The sequence below is a fragment of the Rhamphochromis longiceps genome, linkage group LG20, assembly GCF_057381845.1.
Source record: "Rhamphochromis longiceps isolate RC_006_pf linkage group LG20, R_longiceps_female_GT1.1, whole genome shotgun sequence".
NCBI classification, from domain to species: domain Eukaryota; kingdom Metazoa; phylum Chordata; class Actinopteri; order Cichliformes; family Cichlidae; genus Rhamphochromis; species Rhamphochromis longiceps.
Window position 1 is genome coordinate 5,500,208 of NC_140576.1, and position 21,049 is coordinate 5,521,256.

General features: G+C 39.5%; 1 protein-coding gene across 1 annotated transcript in view; it reads right to left on the minus strand.

Annotated features, from left to right (window-relative positions):
• Window positions 1–21,049, minus strand: part of pex14 (peroxisomal biogenesis factor 14) — a 45,318-nt gene that overhangs the window by 19,772 nt on the left and 4,497 nt on the right. Inside the window, exons 3-4 of the mRNA XM_085393302.1 lie at window positions 6,635–6,719; window positions 114–236 (exon numbers count right to left, since the gene is read on the minus strand). Of these exons, the coding sequence (XP_085249428.1) occupies window positions 114–236; window positions 6,635–6,719 (208 nt within the window). The remainder of the gene's footprint in view (window positions 1–113; window positions 237–6,634; window positions 6,720–21,049) is intronic.

Genomic DNA, 21,049 nt, shown 5'->3' on the forward strand with positions numbered 1-21,049 from the left:
AAAGCACAAGGATCTCTGTTCAGTCTCAAATCTTTAAGTCTCAAACTATTTCTGTAGGGCATGCATGCATTTGCAGGTGCTAAAAAAGTTGAAAAAATGATATATGTACTCACTGAGCGGTGCAGGAGGGAGCTGAGCTGCATGGAGTGGATGTGCGGGCCCTGCAGGGACCAGAGGCAGTGCTTCTGTGGAGCCAGAACGCTGGATGGCCAACTCTACCTCTTCATCTGTCAGGCCTGTAATGAAGACACACACTTATAAGGCATTCGCAAAAACGTTCCCTTAATGGGAAAAACCAAATGGCTCTTTGGCTATCATAATGTATGCTTAAATACTTCCCAAGCCCCCCACAAATCTTTCAAGTAGAATTTAGAGAAAGTATGTCAAATCTCATTCAATTTCACAAAGACTCTTTCTCAAAAATGTATTTTCATTTCATAATTCGGAAATTCCAGCGAGAGTTTTTGATTCAGGGACATCCATCAAAGGAAGAGAGTGCGGAAAGGTTCACACAGTGAAATCTGAAACTCTGCTAGCCTATTAACTGCCACCAAAGGCAAAGAAAATAAGAGTCTGTCCACTTCTCCAGTTATATTTCCCATGTGGAGATTTCATACACCCCAGACAGTGAAAATGCATTATTTTAATTTCTTCATTGTAATGTAAATGTATTACATAATTTTGCAAATGCCAATATAATTTAATCTTCAGATCTTTTTAATGATTTTAGTGATGATTAAATTGCAAAGGGCTCCCCGATGGAGAATCAGAGGGGAGGAGGAAAAAAAATCTAATATGAACATCTCCTTTTGTGGCAAGAAAGGATTTTATTTCAGCCACCATATGCTGCCATTGCTGTGGGTCTCATCTTTTAATGAGCATCTTACTCTAAACAAAGAAAATAATTATAACTTTTGATGAAACATGCTGGGGAAAAAAAAAAAAAAACCCACATTTATAGCAGAACAAGTAAGAGAAAGCTGAAGACAAAAAACCAAAACTGGAACATATTGTAGTTCTTAGATGGAGAAAAGCACCTTATAATGAAGACGCAACACAATTTACATTAGAATATTTTATACTTCTCCAAGATTTTAGCCATTAGTTCCTTCTGTAATTTCACTTACTTAATGATAGATAATCAGATTTGTAAAAGAGTCTTTTACTTAAACTATTCCCTCAGGATTTAGTTTCTCACACGCGCTGCCTAATGCTTCCTCCATCTTTTCAGAGATATTGAGAGAACGGAAAGTGTTCGTATGCAGTATTTCAAGTGACTGCTTCACGTTTTCATTAACAGAACAGTATCTGCACAGAGATATAACAGTTCTTCTACTGACCTCCAGAGTGGCCTATACGAGACAGCATACAATAACCTCCATGTGGATTGAAAGTTTTATGAGAAGTCAAATGTAAAGCAGAAAGTTTCAGTTCTGAAGGTGGACAAGATGTGATTTAAAACAAACAAAAAGGAAAAGAGAAACAAGTCCTCCCATTTGAATACCTGTTTAAGTGTTTAACTGTGAAGCAAATCTGAATTCACACTTGAGCATGTACCCGCAGGCCAAAAGAATAACAAATCCTGTGATAATCTAGCAGAAAGCTTATGCCAAGAGAGGTCCCTCCAGTCACCCATTTAAATGCTCAAAGGAATGGCCATGAAAATTGTTGAATAATTGAAGGCAAATATTGGCCAGCCTGTAGCAGAGCAGGTCCTGAGTGCCAGGAAGTGGTGAGCGCCATGCGCTGAGTTTGTGCAGTCAGACTGCACTGTCAAATAAGCAATAATGTGTCCCTGGACTCCTGTTTCATCTGACCGCAGCAGACTACATGGTGACAGACTATTGAGTGAGACATGCGATGATCTCAGTTTCACCAAATAAGACAAGATATATTAAAACAAAAGAAAAGAGACAAAAAAAAAAGGAAATTTCCCTTCACCTTGAAATTTAAGGTCTTTAAAAAGGAAACAAAAAACTACATTTAGGCTGCTGTTGAGACCAATATATGTACATGTTAATAGCTCTTCACATCTTTGATGTTGTTTACGCAGCAAATGAAAGGTTTTTGTTTTTTACCCAACATCAAAATAAAATACCTGGAAATTCCAAAAGCTGATTTCCTGTGAAATTACAGCTTGCTAAGTTGTGTTTGAGGCTCTGATCTGTTTATTGCCGTGGGGGAAGACAACAGCAAACAAAAGAGCCCTCAGATCCCAAAGAAAAAGGAACAAGGTGAAAGTGAGTTTTACATATAAAAGGAAAAGACAAAAAAGGGATTGTGAAATTTATTATGGGTTCCAAAACCTGTGGAATGACCCCTGGACCCCCATTTCAGATCGACCTGTGGGGAGATGAATTTTTTAAGACATAAATTACACCTAATGACGACACCATAAAAAACAACAATAATGGAAAGCTATTCTGTATTTCATTATACTGTATTATTTGGTGCACCTGATACACGCAGTGCCTGTTTATGAGTCACCGTATTAGCAGATGCTCTGCCAAAGCATTTGCTTTGACCTTGCCATTCTCATTGGGGCATGAAATTACGGTGCTGGCACCTCGATATTACAGCTATAAATACTGTAAACTGCATATCTGGGCTACGTTTTCTATTGTCTTTCAACATAAACCTGATCGGTATTTATTTAAAGGAAAACCCATTGCTCGTCAGGTTATTTACAGCTCTATTTTCACTGGCTCATATTCTCTGGGTATTTTTTAAGGGCAAAGAGGCAGCAGGGCGCTAGCATTAAATCTATTTCTCCAATTCTGGCACTTCTGGACTTTATGGGTCAAGACCTAGCCTGGACAGCCAATTATAAGAATTGCTTACTAAAATATTTTGTGTGGTAAAAGGTGAATGCCTTTTTCGCTGTCCTCCAAGGCCTGAACTATGAAGTTGCCCTTGAGTGAAAATTACTTACATTTTGAATATTATGGGGAAAAAAATGCAAGCCAGGGGTCATAAATAGATGGAGGTCAATGGGTTATTAAGGAGAGGTTCAAACTGTTTCCCAAGCTATACTGCCGAGGGAGATTCTACATGTCATTTGGTTCTGTTCAACAGCTTGAACATTGCCCCTAAATAATGACCATTCTCATAGAGTATTCATTTATGTATTAAAAAAGGGGACTCTGCTCTCATTTCCCTGCTTTATCGCCTTGTAGTGATGACAAAGTGGGCAAGGCCTAGGCTAGGTGGCGCCGTGGAGTAATTTATAACCACATCAATCCCTTTACCTTCCATGCAGGCCTTGGTCATTGTCATTTTTGTCCGAGAGGTGAGTCACATAACCCCACTTACAAACAGCATCCTATTAATATCTGGGATGATGAACCTTACTCTTACCTCCATAGCAGGTATGGTAATAGACCAAAAGCCAACCCTAAGAGATTTCCCCTGACCCTCCATCAGTGGCCCACTTCTCAGGATGAAATCTCTTAGGGTTATTTATTCAACTTAATAACAACTGAGACGTTATTAAAAAATAAATAAATAAATAAAAACAGTCACGCCATCATTTATATCTCACCAACTCCGAATGCCCTGTACCCGTTTCACATGCTGAAATTACCTGTACTGCAGCAAGTATGTACACTCCCTGTGTTTACTTTCCAAAACAAATTACCTTCGGTTTGTCAAACTAGGAGCGGCTGGGTGATGTCACCTTAGGTCCCACGGTCAAAGTGACACACTGAGAACTGGAAAATGTTGTTGACTTTGTCCTGAGAATTTGATTTTTTTTGGTAATTATGTGTGTAACTGCTAATTGTCTGGGTTAAATGGTGGTGCCAAAGTGGAGGCCCAATGCTCTTTAGTTGCTGCATCTGTTAATTGAAGAAGACATAGATGGCACAATTCACTAGATGAGAGTCTAGCGCATTATATTTCACTCAAACACAATAAAATTTACTTGATCTTGGCAGTCAACGACTAAGGCAAAATTGCTTCAAGATTGCGGTATGACAGTTTAAAATGCAATTCATTTCCTCACTCCTCTGTAAAAGACAGGGAAAAAAAGCATCTCTGGGTTTAAATCTTGATTTATATTACATCAAAGTGACAAAGTTTCAATATTTCAGCCAGCTTATTCAACTTCAAAGACTCTAGAAGGGCAGCTTGAAATATTGGACTGCATAATTGCCAATTCATACCCTGAAATTGACAGTTGAAGGAAAACAGAAAATTATATTTTTCAATGAATATTGAAATAAACCACACTATTAGGCTCTCTTTGGAAAAAAACAGACATGTAACCAGAGAGGCATCCTTCAGTGCAGATTAGGGCACAAATGCGCTGGGAAATAATATGCACGACTGAGATTATTGTGTAAAGATTCTGCAACATGCAATCAAAGTGGGCCCTATTTTCCCCTTCATCAGCTGTCCAGCGTAAGTACTGGCAGCAAGAGGAAACCAATTTAAATTCCACTCTACCAGGAGATGGTATTGTTTCATTTTATGTGTGCTTTGACATTTCTGGCTGTTAATATAGAGTAAAATCCAGAAGTATTTACATAAATATGACATTAAACTGTATTAGAAATTAAGACTGACACATTTGCTGTGGTGACTGTGGGAGAAGGAGGATGATGATTGAGTTTCTTTGTCAAAAGGTTGAAAGGACAATACATGCTGGGTACAGGAGCATGCAAAAGTCTGAGCACTGGCCTGCTGCCGCCTGTATAAAAGCTTATTGTGGCTCAGCAAGCAGTCACCAATGAACAAGATTACTAATCTGATTCAGTTTACCAACGAGTTTTATGGGAGGAAAATGGAAAGTTTCAAAATCAAATTCTTGTCAGTATTGATGTCGATGCTTCTGAGAAGATGAACAAAGGCTAAAAGATATTTTGTACTGATACTTCATTTTATTTTGTTACTATGAATGTAACCCAGAAGTGCAATTCATACAATAATTTATGAATTAACACAAACACCGGCACGATAAAGTTATTTTGTTTAAATTCCCACAAAGAAATATTTCAATCAGGAAATGTGGTATACTGATGAAAAAGGTCTGACAGGTGATTCATCACTTAAAGTACACTTTACTTTTATTTTTAGCAGTCAGCTAAGATTAGTTCCTTACTAAGCGGCATTGCGGTGCAATATCTGGGTTTGATGCGCAGCTTAAAAAAAGCCTTTTCCTGATATAATTTCCTGTAATATGATCAACGTCGATTTCTAAGACAAAAAAAATTACTGTACTTAAATAAAATCACAAAAACACAAAGCAACTGATTTAATAAAGCACGATAGTAACAGTAGAGCTTTTTTCCTGAAACAGGAGAAATCTTAAAGCTTGAGTATTGGATTTAAACAACTTCCAGGTTTACTGCTGTATGACTGTACAAGTCAAGAGTTATCCTAAGAATACTGCAGAGTGCAAACATACTTTGTGCTTAGTGTTTCATTGCCCATATCTCCCATCTCTCTCTGTGTGTAAGATCGATGTCCTTATGCAAATCCAGAGTTCTTGTTTAGATCTACAGCGGAACCGATTTTCCAAAATAAATCTGCATTAAAGCATCATACATATTTCATGGACTTAAAGTGCAGTAAGAGCAAACCGATTTGGATAGTGGAGCTCCGTGGAGTTTGCATCAAGGCTGAAAGTAAGAAGAAAATAAGGTGCAGCATGGCATCCTTTGACAATAATGAGGCCTTGTTACATTTCAATTAACCAACAGCAGACTGATAACATGCCTTAGTTGTTAATAATGAAAGAAAAAGACAAAAAAAAATACATTTCAAATGATATCAAGAGAGCCATATGAGATGAGTGTAGTAGCAGCCGGCAACCATGGATTTGGTTTCGGGTTACCTTTCCTAGTCACAGAGCTTTTAGGCTCACTTTTCACTGTTTGGCTGAATGCAAAGTCCCTAAGCGCTGTACAAGTACAGTCCCCACACACTGAACTGTCTCACTGCAAATTTAAATAAAAACACTCCCCACAAAGTGTTTATCCAAGGTAAAAGACACACACACACTGTACATACTATTACAGCTCAGCCATAGGCTGACTGTTATAAATACATGGCATAACACTGCAGCTCTACTGCTGCATTATATTGAACTGACTTAAATGAGTTCAGAGTAATAAAGCTTTTTGCAACTTTTATTGCACAAACAATATTCTACTGTGTGTTAGAAATATCTCAATGAATTGCAAAGAAAGTGAAGAGCCAGCAAACATTCCAACCTCCCCTGCTTAGAAAACCTCCTCGTGCCGTGCCTCAAATTTACGATAACTGTTAAATTAAGTAAAAGGGTTAAAATGCTGGAAGGCAATATTGATAATTCCATTGAAAATGCAGAGGGAGTTTGTCAATATTAATTTTCCTGAACCCAAAGGAGCATCCAGACTGGTGTGTCATTTATTCACAGAGCCTGAATCATGCTCTCTGAAGCTAAATCGACCCCTATTAGGCCCCCCTGAAGGCAAAGATCCATGGCCACAACCTTTGACCCCAACAGAATGATCTTACAAAAAATAGCATATGTATCTTTGCCAACCGCATTTTGTGGATTGTAATACCACAGCCATTTTCCCCCAAATTATGTATACTGTTCACAGCTTTCAGCTTTCAGCATAAATCAAGCAAATGAGAAGTCTCTCACCTTTTTTCTTCAAGAAGGTTTTTCTGAGGGCCAAGGGACTCTGATGTACTTTTGGGTTCTGTAGAAATTGTACAGCAGTGGTAATCTGGGGAGAGACAAATGTGATTTAATCCCTCGTAATGATATAACATGAGAGGAAGAAGATAAGCTTTGCAGCAAACTGATGCTTTTCACAGCACAAACAACAGTCTAGACCTTCTTTAAGAAAAAGGTTCATTATCAGTCCAACCCCACAGGAAAAAAAGAAAAACCTTAAATGGATTCCATTTGATAGTTGCTTTTACGCTCCCCCCACACCCAGCAGTGAGGAAAAAGACCACCTGACCACTTTCCAGCTAAATGTGGGGAATGACCAAATCAGCAGTTATAAAATTAGCCCATCAAGAGTGCTGGACAAATGGAGTATGGAGCTTAATTTGCTATTACCCTCTTAAAGACAAACTTCCATTCTTAAGTGCGGAGTGGAAGAAAATCTATACTTAATGCAGAGGTGATCATTTGTATCTAATAACTTGAGAATCCTAGGCTGAAAACTTCTGTAATTCTTCCAGTTAAAAACCTGCCATGATCAAATCACCCAGCCTGAATGTTGTAATGACTTGAAACGTTAATGCACTAGAACGTTAAATAGCATCAGAACACCAGTAGTTTTAAGTGCATTGCGTTCATCGATTCTATTATGTTTTCCTTCGAGATGCACCTTAATTTTCCACCCCAGTATGCATTTCCAAGAATTGGAGGGAGGGGAAAAAAAATCTTCCTCAAATGGCATTAAAACATAAATTTGAAGTGGGCGCCATGAAGTGGCGCCTCCTAAAATAGATAAATATGTAAGAACACAGAGAAAGGGGAAACACACTAGAGAGGAGGTTTCGATGACTTATTATCGCACCTGTGGTCCCCGTGATTCAATTGTAAAAGTCATCCCTCTAATAGGTTGAAAGGTTTTGATTACTCTTCTTTTCTCTTAGTGTTGAAAGATACAAAGTGATTGAGCGCCCTGCCAGTGGTAATTCATTTTGGGTAATGCATTGCATATACTAAGAACCTGTTTCAATCCAAAAGAATTGCAGTTTAAACTTGTCCAAGTGGTAGGAGTGGCAGTGAAGCTGTTTAAAAAGTGAGATTTCTGTCACAAGCACACAGTACAGTAGAGAATTATAGCGCAGGCATCTTTAAGAAACTTAGCAAACGCGGATTACAAACAAACCTAAAATGAACATCTGAATAATAATAACATTTCTTCTTTATACAACCCAGTGAACCTTTCATTAAAATGCACCATTTTGACTTCATGAGATCGCTGCCACAACTGATGTTCACACTAATCTACATTTTCACTGGGACAACACGGTGACCTTGATGTACACAAGGGTTACGCAAGAGGTGCGGAATTTCCTGGATCTCTATATATGCTGAGAGCTTTATTAAAGCCAGTCACCCGGAACCTTCATTGTGACAACCAGATTAAACCATTTGCATGGTGACCCCGTAACTGATGTTCTGGGCCAAAAGATACAGTCAAAACACAGAGAAAATATCCCTTTGATAAAAAAGACAAAAATCACTCTAGTGCTTGCAAGGCGCTCACTGTCCAAGTCAGTGAGCCATTACCACAAGTCACAGCATGTGGTAATGGCGGAAACTAGAGATAATAAACACACTAAAATCTAATACTCCAATATTTATTACGGTAAATAACAGAGTTATATACAGGAGGCCCGCTGAGAGGTAATGACCTAACAGGGAAAGAATATGCTGAATGAGCAGTCCTTGTTTACATTCGCTTAAAATTTCAGTAGCACAATATTGACAAGAAAATTGTATCAGCGTTAACAGGCGTAAGTGTGACATCTTAGTAAGGACCGCAGCTAGCTCAGCGGCAAACTAATGAGGCAAATGTCCATTTGGTTAAAACTGTTGTGGTAGATCTTCAGGGAGAGGAAAAATGCACTTCTTAGCAGATGACATAGATGCTTTGCACAAGTTCCATCCAGACATCTCAATCAATTATAACCACATTGCACAGATTTCAGTCTTGTTATTGACTTATGGATCACCCCAGTTATAGTGTTGGGTAGCACACAACTGGGGCTTTTAGGAGGGCGGGGGTAAGATGGATAACAGTACAAGGCGCATTTGAGTAGACAGCATAAATAACTAAAACTGAAATTAGGTGAATTTCCTTCCTTGCAGGAAACTGGTAAATGATTTTTGGTGCGAAGAACAATTAGGCTTCTTTGTAATACCTCTTGTAAAGGTTCGACTCCTAATGCACCAGAGTGCTCCATGTTAAGAGCGATAATCTTTGCAAACCAGATAACCAATAAAGTGTCAGGTAAAGCCGAAAAAGAGGTGAAAACTCAATCACAGAAAGAGATAACATTAACCAACACACTTAAAGAGAGTGAACTTGATGAACGGACAAGATTACAGAAATGTTATTGAGTTTGAATTGGACAAGAATTTGCACTGCACTTGTCTGAAAATTACAACTGCAATACCTTGAATTGTGAGAAATGAGGCTGCAATCCAATTATGTTCGAACTGCATGGATAGACGCCTGAGGGAATCCATGTAACCAGTTGTATATTTTTGCCTCAACTAGTAACGGCACTTAACCATAATATACCGTAAGACCCACCTATGGATATTTTACAGGAATTCAAGAGCAGGTGTGAGCATCTGGGAAATTCAGACTTTCGATCATCAGACACCAGTTTGTGGTATATCTTACAATTGATCATTTGGGCTGGTTTCTGTATTTGTAGCTAGTTTCAGTTTTAAAGTAACCAGAATTTTAACCACGAGAAATTAAAAAGAAATCTGAGAAGAGAGAAAAGATTTGTGTTTTCAGTCTGAATTATTTAGGCCAACGCAAACCACTACTTATCGAGTAATTACTGTGCAATACGGTAAAAATGCAGTTTTAGGGTTGCAAACATTCTTGGAATAAACAAGAACACTGATAAAAGATACCATACCAGAGTTTAAAAAAAACCAAAACTCAAGATTTTCCATCCACAGTCTCGTGGTATCACATATTCTTATCTAAAACACTTCAAACAATTCAAAAAAAAAAAAAAAGAAAAGAAAAAGAAAAGAAAAAGACGAAAAAAAAAAAAAGAGAGTGCAACATCAACTTTTTATATTTTTGAACAGGAAATGACTGGCATGTACTGAGCAACTCTTTGCTCCTTATCTGTTCTGCAAAAATATGTACACAATTTGTCTGCAACATTGAAAAGATTTGCAGGACTTGATGGAACTAGAAGCTGGGTGGGGGTGCAATTGAGGGTCTAAAAGGAAATCATTAGCAAGTATAGAATTCGGGCTCAGTGTGAATCAATTCATTCCAAATTGCCCTGGCCTGTACATTTGTGGAGAAGTGCCCCTGATATAATAACAGACTGATAGACATGAACAAAAATTGTGTTAAGCTAGTCTCAAATTTCCCCCCCAAACACACGTTTGGAGGACCAAAAGCAGGAGAAAGTGAGAGACGGCGAAAAATGAAGCTCTATATTAATTTGGTGCTTTCATGGATGATCTGCTATCAGGGGCAGCTGTCTTAAATGACTTAACCCAATACCTTTCTGATATTAGAGCCCTGCCAGAAAGGAATTAACTTTTAATGCAATTATTGTATTTCCTTTAGTTGCCTGACTGCTTGATGTGGCCAACAGTGCTTTTTAATCTTTTTAAAAGAGCAGCTTTAAATGCCCTTCTAATTGTGACAACCTTCTTGCCTTAATGTGACCTTTAGTGGAGAAAGCAAGGCCACTTGGGAACAGCTATAGGGAATTACTGACCCTGAGAGACATCAGGAAGTGAGGTGCAGAGCTGGCCATTTAGCTAACATCCACAGTTGTTCAGACACTCCAGGAGCTTCAAGGGCCCTGCTGGAGACGAATCTTTCTAACAATGACTGTACAAAAAGAACCCTTCATTTCTCACTCATTGTTGCTTGTCCCTTCATGTGCAGTGCTTTTTCAAAGAAGTTAGAACGTTACAAAATGAAATGAGAAGCAATTACCGAAACTTGTCTTCAGCATAAGCAAAATCTGATAAAGGGTTACTGGTTAAACGTGGGCATTTCTAAACTACTTTGCATCTGTTCACACGTTGCCGGGTTGGCGTTTTGTGTGTTACACTCTGAAATGTGGTCAATCTTTATTGAATTATCCTAACTTTTGAAATTTAAAGGTCAGAGTCAACATTTCAGCAGATGAAAAAGGGTCATGGAAAACTTCATTGACATTTGCGATGCAAAGGTTTAAAAATAACATGCGCTGTATCAGTGTCAGAGCCATGGGCAAGGCTACGATCATGACATCAAAAGCATATTATGCAATTTTTGTAAAAGGGGGGGTTGGTGGACGGAAATTGAGCTTTTTTTTTTTTTTTTTTTTTTCAAGACCACTGCATATAGAGAACAAACTTTCCATTCAGCAGCATTTCCCTATCAAAGTTCTGACATCACAAACATGGAAAAGTTGAGTGGTTTAGTGGTGAGAAAAACCGAGGGCCGTAGTAGACTGTATTCGACAAGGCCACTGACAAAAAGGTAAAAACGCACTTAATATGATATTGTGAATAACGCTACGCTTGTCAAAGAGAAAGAAAGGGGGGGGGGGGGGGGGGGGGGAGGAAGCTGCATTGTTATTTTCGAAATACAAGCAATTTTTAGAAAAGTGTAAAACTTTCAAAACTGTGTTTAATTTGCTGGAAATGTTTCGCTTCCTTTAAACTTTAAGTTCAGAATTGTCGTCCCCCCCCCCCCCCCCCAAAAAAAGAGAGAAAAAATGTTTTATTGGCTTCTTTTTTTACTGACTTGCAAAATAATTGAACTTCTTTCAAGAGCCGGTTGTACAGGGTAAAAAAAATATCCTCATTCTGCAGAACGAGCAGAATAAGAAAGTAGCTGAAGCTGCCACGTGTTTTAACGGAACATGAAGCAACAACAAAGTCATGCGCTTTGTTTATTCTTGCGAGATCTAAACATGAAGACAAACAGGTGGCACTCGGCCAATTCAAAACTAGCCTGACAGATACGCTATAAAGCCGAATCTGACATTTCTTAATGTGCAACTGTCAGTCGTGCTGCCTGGGGTTGCCTTTGCTAAACTAGTGAGACAGATGACTGTTTAGATAAGGACATCCCCAGTGGGGCTCCGAGAGCCCCGAGAGCCCTGATGACTAAAGACGTGCGACTCTGTGAGTGACACCTCACTTTCACTTACTTTGGGCAAAAATACTGCCTAGCCCTATACATTCCTTTTAATTCAGGTAAAAGGCCCAAACCATGAGTTTGAAGCTGCTCTCAGAGATGAGGGTCATCAGAGATTAACCCATGGCACTTTAGCAGTGGGGGTGCAAGAAGCGAGTCGCAGCGAAGCACAACAAACTACTTAGCTACCACAAAACATTCCAGCCCCTTCTCAGCTGCAATCCAGTAATGGATACTTCCTCAGCTCCTCGATTGGTCAAAATGTTTTCATACAATAATTTAATTCAGAAACACATTTACAAAGCAGGAGTAATCAATTTTAATTAGTTGATTTTTTTTTTTCATTCGCATAAAATTTAATGTACTGCCATCGATCTCCTTTGTTCTTTAATGCAGTGGCTCTTTCCTGTAATTCGAAGCTTTTTCTTTTTTCTTTCTTACGCAGTCAGTGATGACATTGTGTGACAAGCAGCTCAGTGTGCTTTTCAGTGACCGTTTTCAAAACATGAAAATGCTCACAACGCAACTTTATCTACGCACAGCGTAGCAAAAAGAAAATGTGGTCATAATGTGGTCTGTAAATGCGTCGAGTATGAAAAATGTTCTGTTTAGAAATGACTCCGGTCAAATATACGAGAAAAACGTTTGAAATAGAATAAAAGACACTAAACTGTCAGAAACTTTCTGATCATTTCTTGCCGATTTAAAATGTATCATTAAAATGTTTTTGAAAAATCAAAAAGATAAACAAACAAAATAAACAAAAGCAGCAAGAGTTTCATGTATGGTTTAACAACAATAAACAGTAGAGTTTACAATGAAAACTTAGATGAATGGGAAGCAATAGAAAGTGGTTTGGCTGTTATAAAAACACAAACACTCTGTAGTGTTTTTATGGAACGTTTTAAAATAGCAAATTTCATAACAAAATCTACACTGAGGTTAACACAAAATGGCTAAACATTTATATTATGCCATATTTATATGGCATATATATAAGTTCAGTTCTTCGGTAAAGAGAAATGAGAGACGCAATTTGCTACGGTAACATAAAGAAGCACAGGGTCTTTTCTTAAACCTGCCACTGCTCTGTGTGTTGTCCTTCACATCATCAGGGCCTGCCGGCCTTTCACATTCAATTAGTTGATTGAGGCAAAATGCAAGCGGCACCAGCAGCAAACAACGTGAAGCTTGTGTCCAAGCGACACACCACAGAAGTTGTGTTGTGGTGTCAGGAGAAGAGCTGCTTCCGTCACAAGCAACTTACAGTGACAAGCCTATCCTCCTCTGTTCATCCAAAACTGCTCTGCTCACTGAGGAAGCACCCACCCATGGACACAAACTCATACACACGCATCCTGCAATGCATACAACTGAAGCACTACAATAGGCAAATAAAGCCGAGAGCTGCGGCGAAGATGCAGCGAGTTGGCATCAGTTTTGTGTGCAGTCCTGCTCGCCTGCCAAATTGACTAATAAAACTAAAATAGAGAGACCAGTGACAACAGAGAGAGAGAGGTATCCTTTTATTGATCAAATTATTCCTTCTTGGGTACACTGTGCCACTGGATGAGCCTATGCTCAGAAAGACAACTAGACAGATTGTGACATTCCAGTGACATTGTAATTGTGTGTCAACCCTTTTCCAGTCAATAGGCTGAATGCACTAATCATGTGTCTTGGATCAGCAATTTCATGGTCTTCAAAGGGGACCAGGAATTGGTGGCATGACCCTGCATACAGGGTTAGACCCCTCTTTCCTCAGTGAGTTCCACAGAGAGGAGAGGGGAAGGATGGTGTAAAGGGAGACGCGCCAAGGAAGGCACAGAGCCAGGAAAGATGAACATCGCCATCTACTGGCCAGGGCTGGCAGAAGTGGCATACGAGGGGTGGGGTTGGCAGTTTACCCTTGCGGCCTGTCTTTCACTGAGACCTGTCAGAAACATTTAGACACACTTGCCAAGACAATGGGCCACACATCTACCGTAGCAGACAAGTCAGGCTGAAATAAACATCGAACCAGGGAGGAAACTTAAGCCAGCAGGCCTTCGTTTGGTTTTGGAGAAAGAGAGCAGCGGCAAGAGTCTGCTCCTGATCACACTAAGTGACAAAGAAATGTGTTGGCTAATTCTCTTTTTTTCCAGAGGCATCCAACCACCGCTAAGAGTCTAACCTCGAGAGTAGGAAAACCATAAAGAGTGGGGTGCTGACAGCAAAAAACAGAACAAAACAAACAAACAAACAAACAAAAAGCAGCAATCACCAGGGCCAGAGAAGAGAAGAAGAAGAAGTACCACTTGTATTTCTTTTTTAACTCTGAGGGGAAAAAAAGACAGCTCATAAAAAAAAAAGCAATTTAGTTTAACCTTTGTAAACCAGATAACGATAGACGATGAGCGAGTTATAAAAAGTCACCGTGATAAAGCGATAAAATGTGCAACATCTGGTTTATACATGCCCCGCCTAAACGTTATCCTTCTCTTTTGAGAAGTGCACACAGAATTTTCAGGTTTTGCAACACGGCTGCCTGGTGATCTAAACTTAAGAGACTCTCATACAGCACATAAATTTATACGATTTATGTTCCTCCTTTTGATCTCAAATCAACATCTTAACACTTTATGACTACGTGACAATCAGAGGCAGTGGTCAAAGTTTAGGCGTCGACACCCATCTTAGCTGAACATCGAGTCACGCGGTGACAGGAGAAAATACATGTTTTACCATGCGCCTCCAAAAGAAAGAGAGAGAGGAGACAACCCACAGTGAACCACTATAATGTCACACGAGGTGGCGTGTTACAGCAAAAGGGGCTGAGTTGGCAAGCAGCTCAGCAGCAGACGCACACCTGTTCTGACATTTTCTGTCGACCTTGACACAGAAAACGCACGACAATGCCACTCTCAGTATTTTAAAAGTACAGGCTGTTTGACGAAGCCCCTTCACTTCCCCTTTTCTCATCCCCATGATACCCAAAACCACTTTCCACACACTTTTGGAACCATGACGCAGCACGTACAGATGTGAGGGGGAACAGACAGGTAGCAGTGCCATTAAAAGAATGGAGAAAATCTACAAGGAGAGACAGGCGGAAAAAATAAATAAATAAAAAAAATCTGTGAGTGAGTGAAATTTGGAGACAACCGAAGGCCGCTGGGCGACTGTCAGAGTTGGCTGACTCTTTCCACAGGATTGCATGCCGCCAATACCTCGCTTAAAATCCCACAGTCCACAGTAAACACAATCTGGAAAGGACGGAAAGGCCTCAGCCTCGCCTCTATTTATTCCATTTCTAACGTCTCCTTGTCACCCTTTCTTTCGAAATTCATGACAGAGCTACAATGCATCCATCCATCTACTATTTTAATCAAAGAGAAAGCAAAGTGCTGCTGCCAGGAGAGCTGCACAGGAAAACAAATGCGATCTTCCTGTTAATCACTGCATTAACAAGAAGTTGACAGTCTTGAAGCACATGCTGGGGAGGGGAGCCACTCTAGGTGTTGGGTAATTGTCAGTTGTGCCATTGGCTATTTATTTATTTATTTTATTTATTTATTTTTTAACTACTGTGTCAATGTCTGTTTGACTCCTGGTTTCCAGTTGCTCTCTACCTTTAAATACAGACAGAAACAAGAAGACTCTGGATGAAGGCGAAGGAGTCTACCTATTACCAGTGCCTGATGAAGTGCTTAATTTTAAAGGTTAACAAGGGAGGCCTAAAATAAAATAACATGAAAACACACACAAGCTCCTTGACTATTCTAGAAATTAAGAAAATAATAAAATCACATTTGGTGACTTTGAGGCAAGAAAATGTTTTAGAAAAAAAAAAACAACTTACCAACACACAGCAACTTGTCAGATTTATTCACTTGGCCCTTTTATTAAAAGAAAAAAAATCTGTTTAATCTCTTTAACTGCAGGTGCAAGGATCCAGTTTCATTTTCCAACCAGAAACATTACAGTTTTTACTGGCATTACACTTCTTAGCCACACCTCTAAAGTCTAATTGGAGCGTAATATTTTCGTTCAAGTGCTCCATTTTATCTTAGTTTCTATATTCTGTCACTTTCATTTTAGCCTACAGAGTAGCATACTATCTTTTTTTTTCCAGATTTCTCAGATAAAGCCACAATCTCAGGGCGCCACACACAGAGAAACTCTGAAATCCCATTAGCATTTTGCTTTCATTATTTTTAATCAAACCCTGAAAACTGACACATATTAATTAATATCCATTACCAGTTTTTTTGCCCCCTCTCCCAGAGAAGACGTTCGGGGGGGGAAAAAAGAAGCAATTAACTTAACAAAATAATCAAAAAAATTGTTACAGAAATCTCTGATAAATGTCATGTGAGGTCCCATCTAAATGTAAGAAGTGTAATACATTCTTGCTGTCATATTCCATTAAACTGCTATTACAGTCTTGATAGAACTATTAGTCACTACATTATTAATAACATTAATGTATTTACATTTTTGGTGTACAAGCCTGCTTTCATGCAATAATTTATGAAGGCGACTTCAGATATGTTATAATGTTCCCCATCGAGCCTCTTTTGTGCTTATTATTGATTGTGAAAACAGTCAAAAACTCCAAATCTAATATCCCTCTGCCCTCCCCCATACCCCTTAATGTATTGGAGTGGTCTGTTTACATTAAGGACTGGAATAAAGTGCATTTACATCTGAAGCATAAGTTCATAATTTACATTCTAACATTTATTAGAGGTGACAAACGAGCATTTGGTCCACTCGTGCTTTTCCACAATGCAGCACTCATTCAATCCATATAAATTACAGCTGGGATAGGGAGTGCAAGAGCAAATTATTTTATTATATGTATGCATGTATGACTCTATAGGGGGTTACTAAGACAAACAGGGAATTACTTGATTAGGCCAACCGTGGTTTACAAAGAAAGAAATATGAGACTGAGGGTTAGGCCAATGAAATTTTAGCATAAATGTTTGGCTCTTATTCAAATACCTAAAACACACAGACTGCTGTATTGCCGTGGTACTACACTGCACTACTGTGCATTTCATACAGGGTAGAAACAGCTCTTTTAAATATTGCCGTTCCAATAGCTTATCCTTAGTTAGCACTAATATTATTCAATTAAAAGAAACTTGCCTAAAAGGCAGTATTATATTACATAATTAGACAGGGCAGCATTTTCAGAAGTGTAGTTACAAATGCACTGAGGGGATCCCAGCATTTGAACAAATATCTAGCGCTGTAGGGGAGCTTGCCGACAAATTAACAGCTAATAACTTACTGGGAAGCAAGATAAAAAGAGAAAAAAAAATGTTCCCCAAAGTGTCAATTACAAATAATTTTTCCTCTGATTTCTACACTTGTGAAAGCACGATATGCTAAAAGGCATTTTTAATAGTGTGCCAAAATTGCAGGATATCCATTTCTTTTTTTTTAAACGCTCTGAATTTATTAAGAAAGATAATTCAGCATCGGCAGCAGGACTGTTTAGGATGGCTCCGAAAGCATACGACTCCCATCTGAGAGCATTTAGTGGACTGATAGGAGAGACAGACAGGTGCAGGGACATGGGAAATGAAGGAGGATTCAATCAAATTCATGTTCATTAAAATCCGAGGACATCACAAAAATGAGAAAGATGCTGACAAATCAAAGGGTCTCAGTACCTGAATTACCATAGTCATTTACTTATTAAAGCCAGGATGCTTCGTGTCAATCAAGAGCCATCACATTCTCCATTTGCAGCGGAAAGCCACTGTAATTGCTTCTCATACTAATCAACACAACTTGTGTAATTATGCCTTGAAAGTGACATTGGAGGCTGAGAGCGATGTGAGCAGTCTTGACAGCAGAGACATCTCAGATTCATCAGGAGATTTCCAGCCTCGCTGCAAGGAGACAAGCCACTCTCAGACCAAGTTACTCACTCGAGCAGTTTACAACCATAAACACAAAGAAAAGATGATAAATCAAGCCGAAGTAATTACAAAGCAGAATAGAGAGTATAAAGGAAGCTCAGCTCAATAAGACCACTTTCCCAAGTATATTGAGGCAAAATGACTACGCTGTAATTAAACTGGTGTCGTATTTCTGTCATTTCTTAAGTAAACATATTGTGACAGTTCACTAAATTGTGGGAGAATAGGAAATTACAGCTCTGTTATCATGCTGTTTACATTAATATACTCGCAGAGACAAAAAACCCTACAAATAAAGTTCTAAGTATTCATTAAAGTTTATTGAATTCAGCTTAATCACAGACTTTACATATGTCTCCAAAATGAACTTTGCGTAAAACTAACTTCAACATTTCTCTGCACATTGGAAAACTATCCAAACCATATTCCCAGGCTGCATCTGTCACTAGTCACACTGCGGCCCAGCCAGGAAGGTCAGAGCGAGGTCAAATTACAGCAACAAATCAAGAGCCACGGTTATGACATTAAACTCCATCTACAAAAAAAAAGGTGCTTATTTTTGACATACAGTGGCAACAGCTGCTTCTTCATTTACTGGGAACTTTAGAGTGAATTGAAGGCCTTGCGTCGCTTTCGTCAAAAGACTGAAAACGCTATTGTCTGGGGCTGGCAATTGGGATCTAGTCCGGCTCAGCACACAAGGCAGAAGCCACAAAATAAAAATAATTTATAAAATGGGTTGGACTCATCTGTGCTCATCCCTTTCAAAGAGGTGGGTGGAACCATCACCAACATCAAAAAGGAGTCAACTGATAATTCTGGCATTCTGCAGGGGAATAAGCGTAATGATTTCATTTGCGAACAGAAACGAAGATGAGGGATTTATGGCTCATAAAAAGTTCAAACAACAGAAAAACCAAAATCTTTGTCTGTGTCATTCCTCGCTCATGACCTCCAAACTTCAGCACATGTTGAAGGCCAAGTAAGAAAATGCTCTTTTGTGGCCAGATATGAGAAAAACAAGTACATTTACTGACATAGAAAACAGAGGCTTTTACAGGAAAAGCCACCGTGATTCACCCCCTGCGTTCAACTCTAATGAGTCAAAAAGTGTGACCTGCACTTAAACAAGAAGTCACAGCCAGAAGCTGTAAACTCATTTCCCCCCCATCCAAGCCAGCAACGTCGGCAGGACCTGGAAGATGTGCTCCGAGCATGCACGATAAATCTGACGTGAAATCATAATCATAAAAGCAATTAGCTGACCCTGCGCCACTCGTCCTTGGACATGACAGTGAGAATTCATACAGAGTCCTCTAAGGAGGCTGGCTGCCGGGTTGGGCGAGGAGGGGGAAAAAGTGCAACACAGCAACAATAAAATGGAGGGCCCTTCCTGTGTCATTAACCACTGAAACAAACAGCGCATGATGCACAATGAGCGCTGTGAAACAGAGAATTGAGCCTTGATGCTTTTCAAAGGGAAAACTTCCCCGCGACCACTAAACTCGACTGTGCCGTGCAGATGTTCCTTTTGTAAAAGTGCGGGCACAGAGACAGACACAGACACAGTGCCGTACCACTTAATCCCCACCCCCACTACGCATTATATTACATCACCTTGCACTACCTTGCAGTGTGAATACAGCTTGCAGATTACATCTTAAACGAACTTATTTAGAATCACCACAAAAACACGAAGGCGGGCGCTTTCGACACCTCTTTGATCTGTGCTTTTTGCAGAGTGTGTCGCATGTTTACAGTAAGCATGACAGGATACAGAGACTATTGACTATGAGATAGCAGTTGATCGGGTTGATCGGACCTTTCTCTTTCAAGGAGTGCACTACTTTTTTAAGAAATCTCTTTTCCCCCACCTTTGGCGCACAAATCCACACAAATCCACGCACACACACCCACAGAATATCTTGCCATCACTTCCCACTCAGTAATTACACCAAGGCCGAACTAGTGGCTGCCACCTAGTGACCGTCTTCCCCAATAATCATGAAATATCTCTATGGCTCGCGCCCCCACTCGGACCATAACTCTCCTTTACTGCAGACAGCTCCAATAAAGGATTACAATTACAATTAAAGTAATGAGCAAAGAGGAAAAAAGGAAAATCTCAAAGAAGGATCCCTTGACTAACTAAATGGTAGCCTAGTTCCTTGACAGAATGGAGTTACTATAGCAGGCTCATTACTGGCTCCCATTTCTTATTCTGCCCCAATAATTAATTTGGAGCATGTTGAAACCTGGAGTTATGGAAAAAAAATTTAAATAATAGCTTTAAGAGTGATGGATGTGAAATGAATTGAAATATGATTGTCAAATTAGAGATTCTCTTCTTGTTATTCTTTGCTTTATGGTGGCTGAAGTGTAAAAAAAAAAAAAAAAAATCTACTGTATGTACAGTTTTAGGTTAATTTGTAGAAATCTTCAAAAGATTTCTACACTCACTCACATACATGCATATTTAGGGTAAACTGATATTAAAAGGAGACATCTCCTTTAAACACATGTTCCATGGGAAAAGTCATTGAGGGCAAAAAATAACTGAGTCAAGACCCGAGAGTAACCTCTGACTTCCTGGTATCACCACTGTGTTACATTTGTGCTACACCCACGCACATGCGAGGAAAAAAAACCCTCAAACATATGAGCAACATCTGTCTGCCTGCAACTCACGGGACTCAGCAAAAGACCCATCAGGGAAGGGAGAGGTGAAATGAGGAGAGAACGATCCAGAGAACAACAAAAGGGGACAGCGACAGCAGTGGTTCCTTCATGTCTTTGGCCACACCAATTACTGTTGGCAGGTCCTCTGCCAGCCAGCCAGGTCCCCCACAACTTCTGCACTTAACACACTGTTCCTTTTATTCCCTCTCTGTAGCGAGATGGCTATTGCAGAGGGGCTACGGAAATTTGGAGACTGCTGAGCCAAAACAGATCACTTCAAAGCGGCTTATTTAACGCTTGCTAAATTTTTCATCACAGTCGCTTAATATCCTGGGGAAGGAGAGCTTTTGAAGTTGCTGTGAGACCGGGGATGTTCTTCTTACTGTTCTTTTCCCCCTCCCTCTGCTGTACTAAAATCCCCAAACCTAAACACATAAAACACGCCCAGTTCACACTATCTGTGTCTACATGTGCAAAGGGTACAGAAGCACCTACTGCAAACAAAAAACCACACGCTTTCATACCCACAAACAAATATGCACTTCTTAAACTGAGGTTGGATTTTTTTTTCAGTGCAAAGAGTAAAGA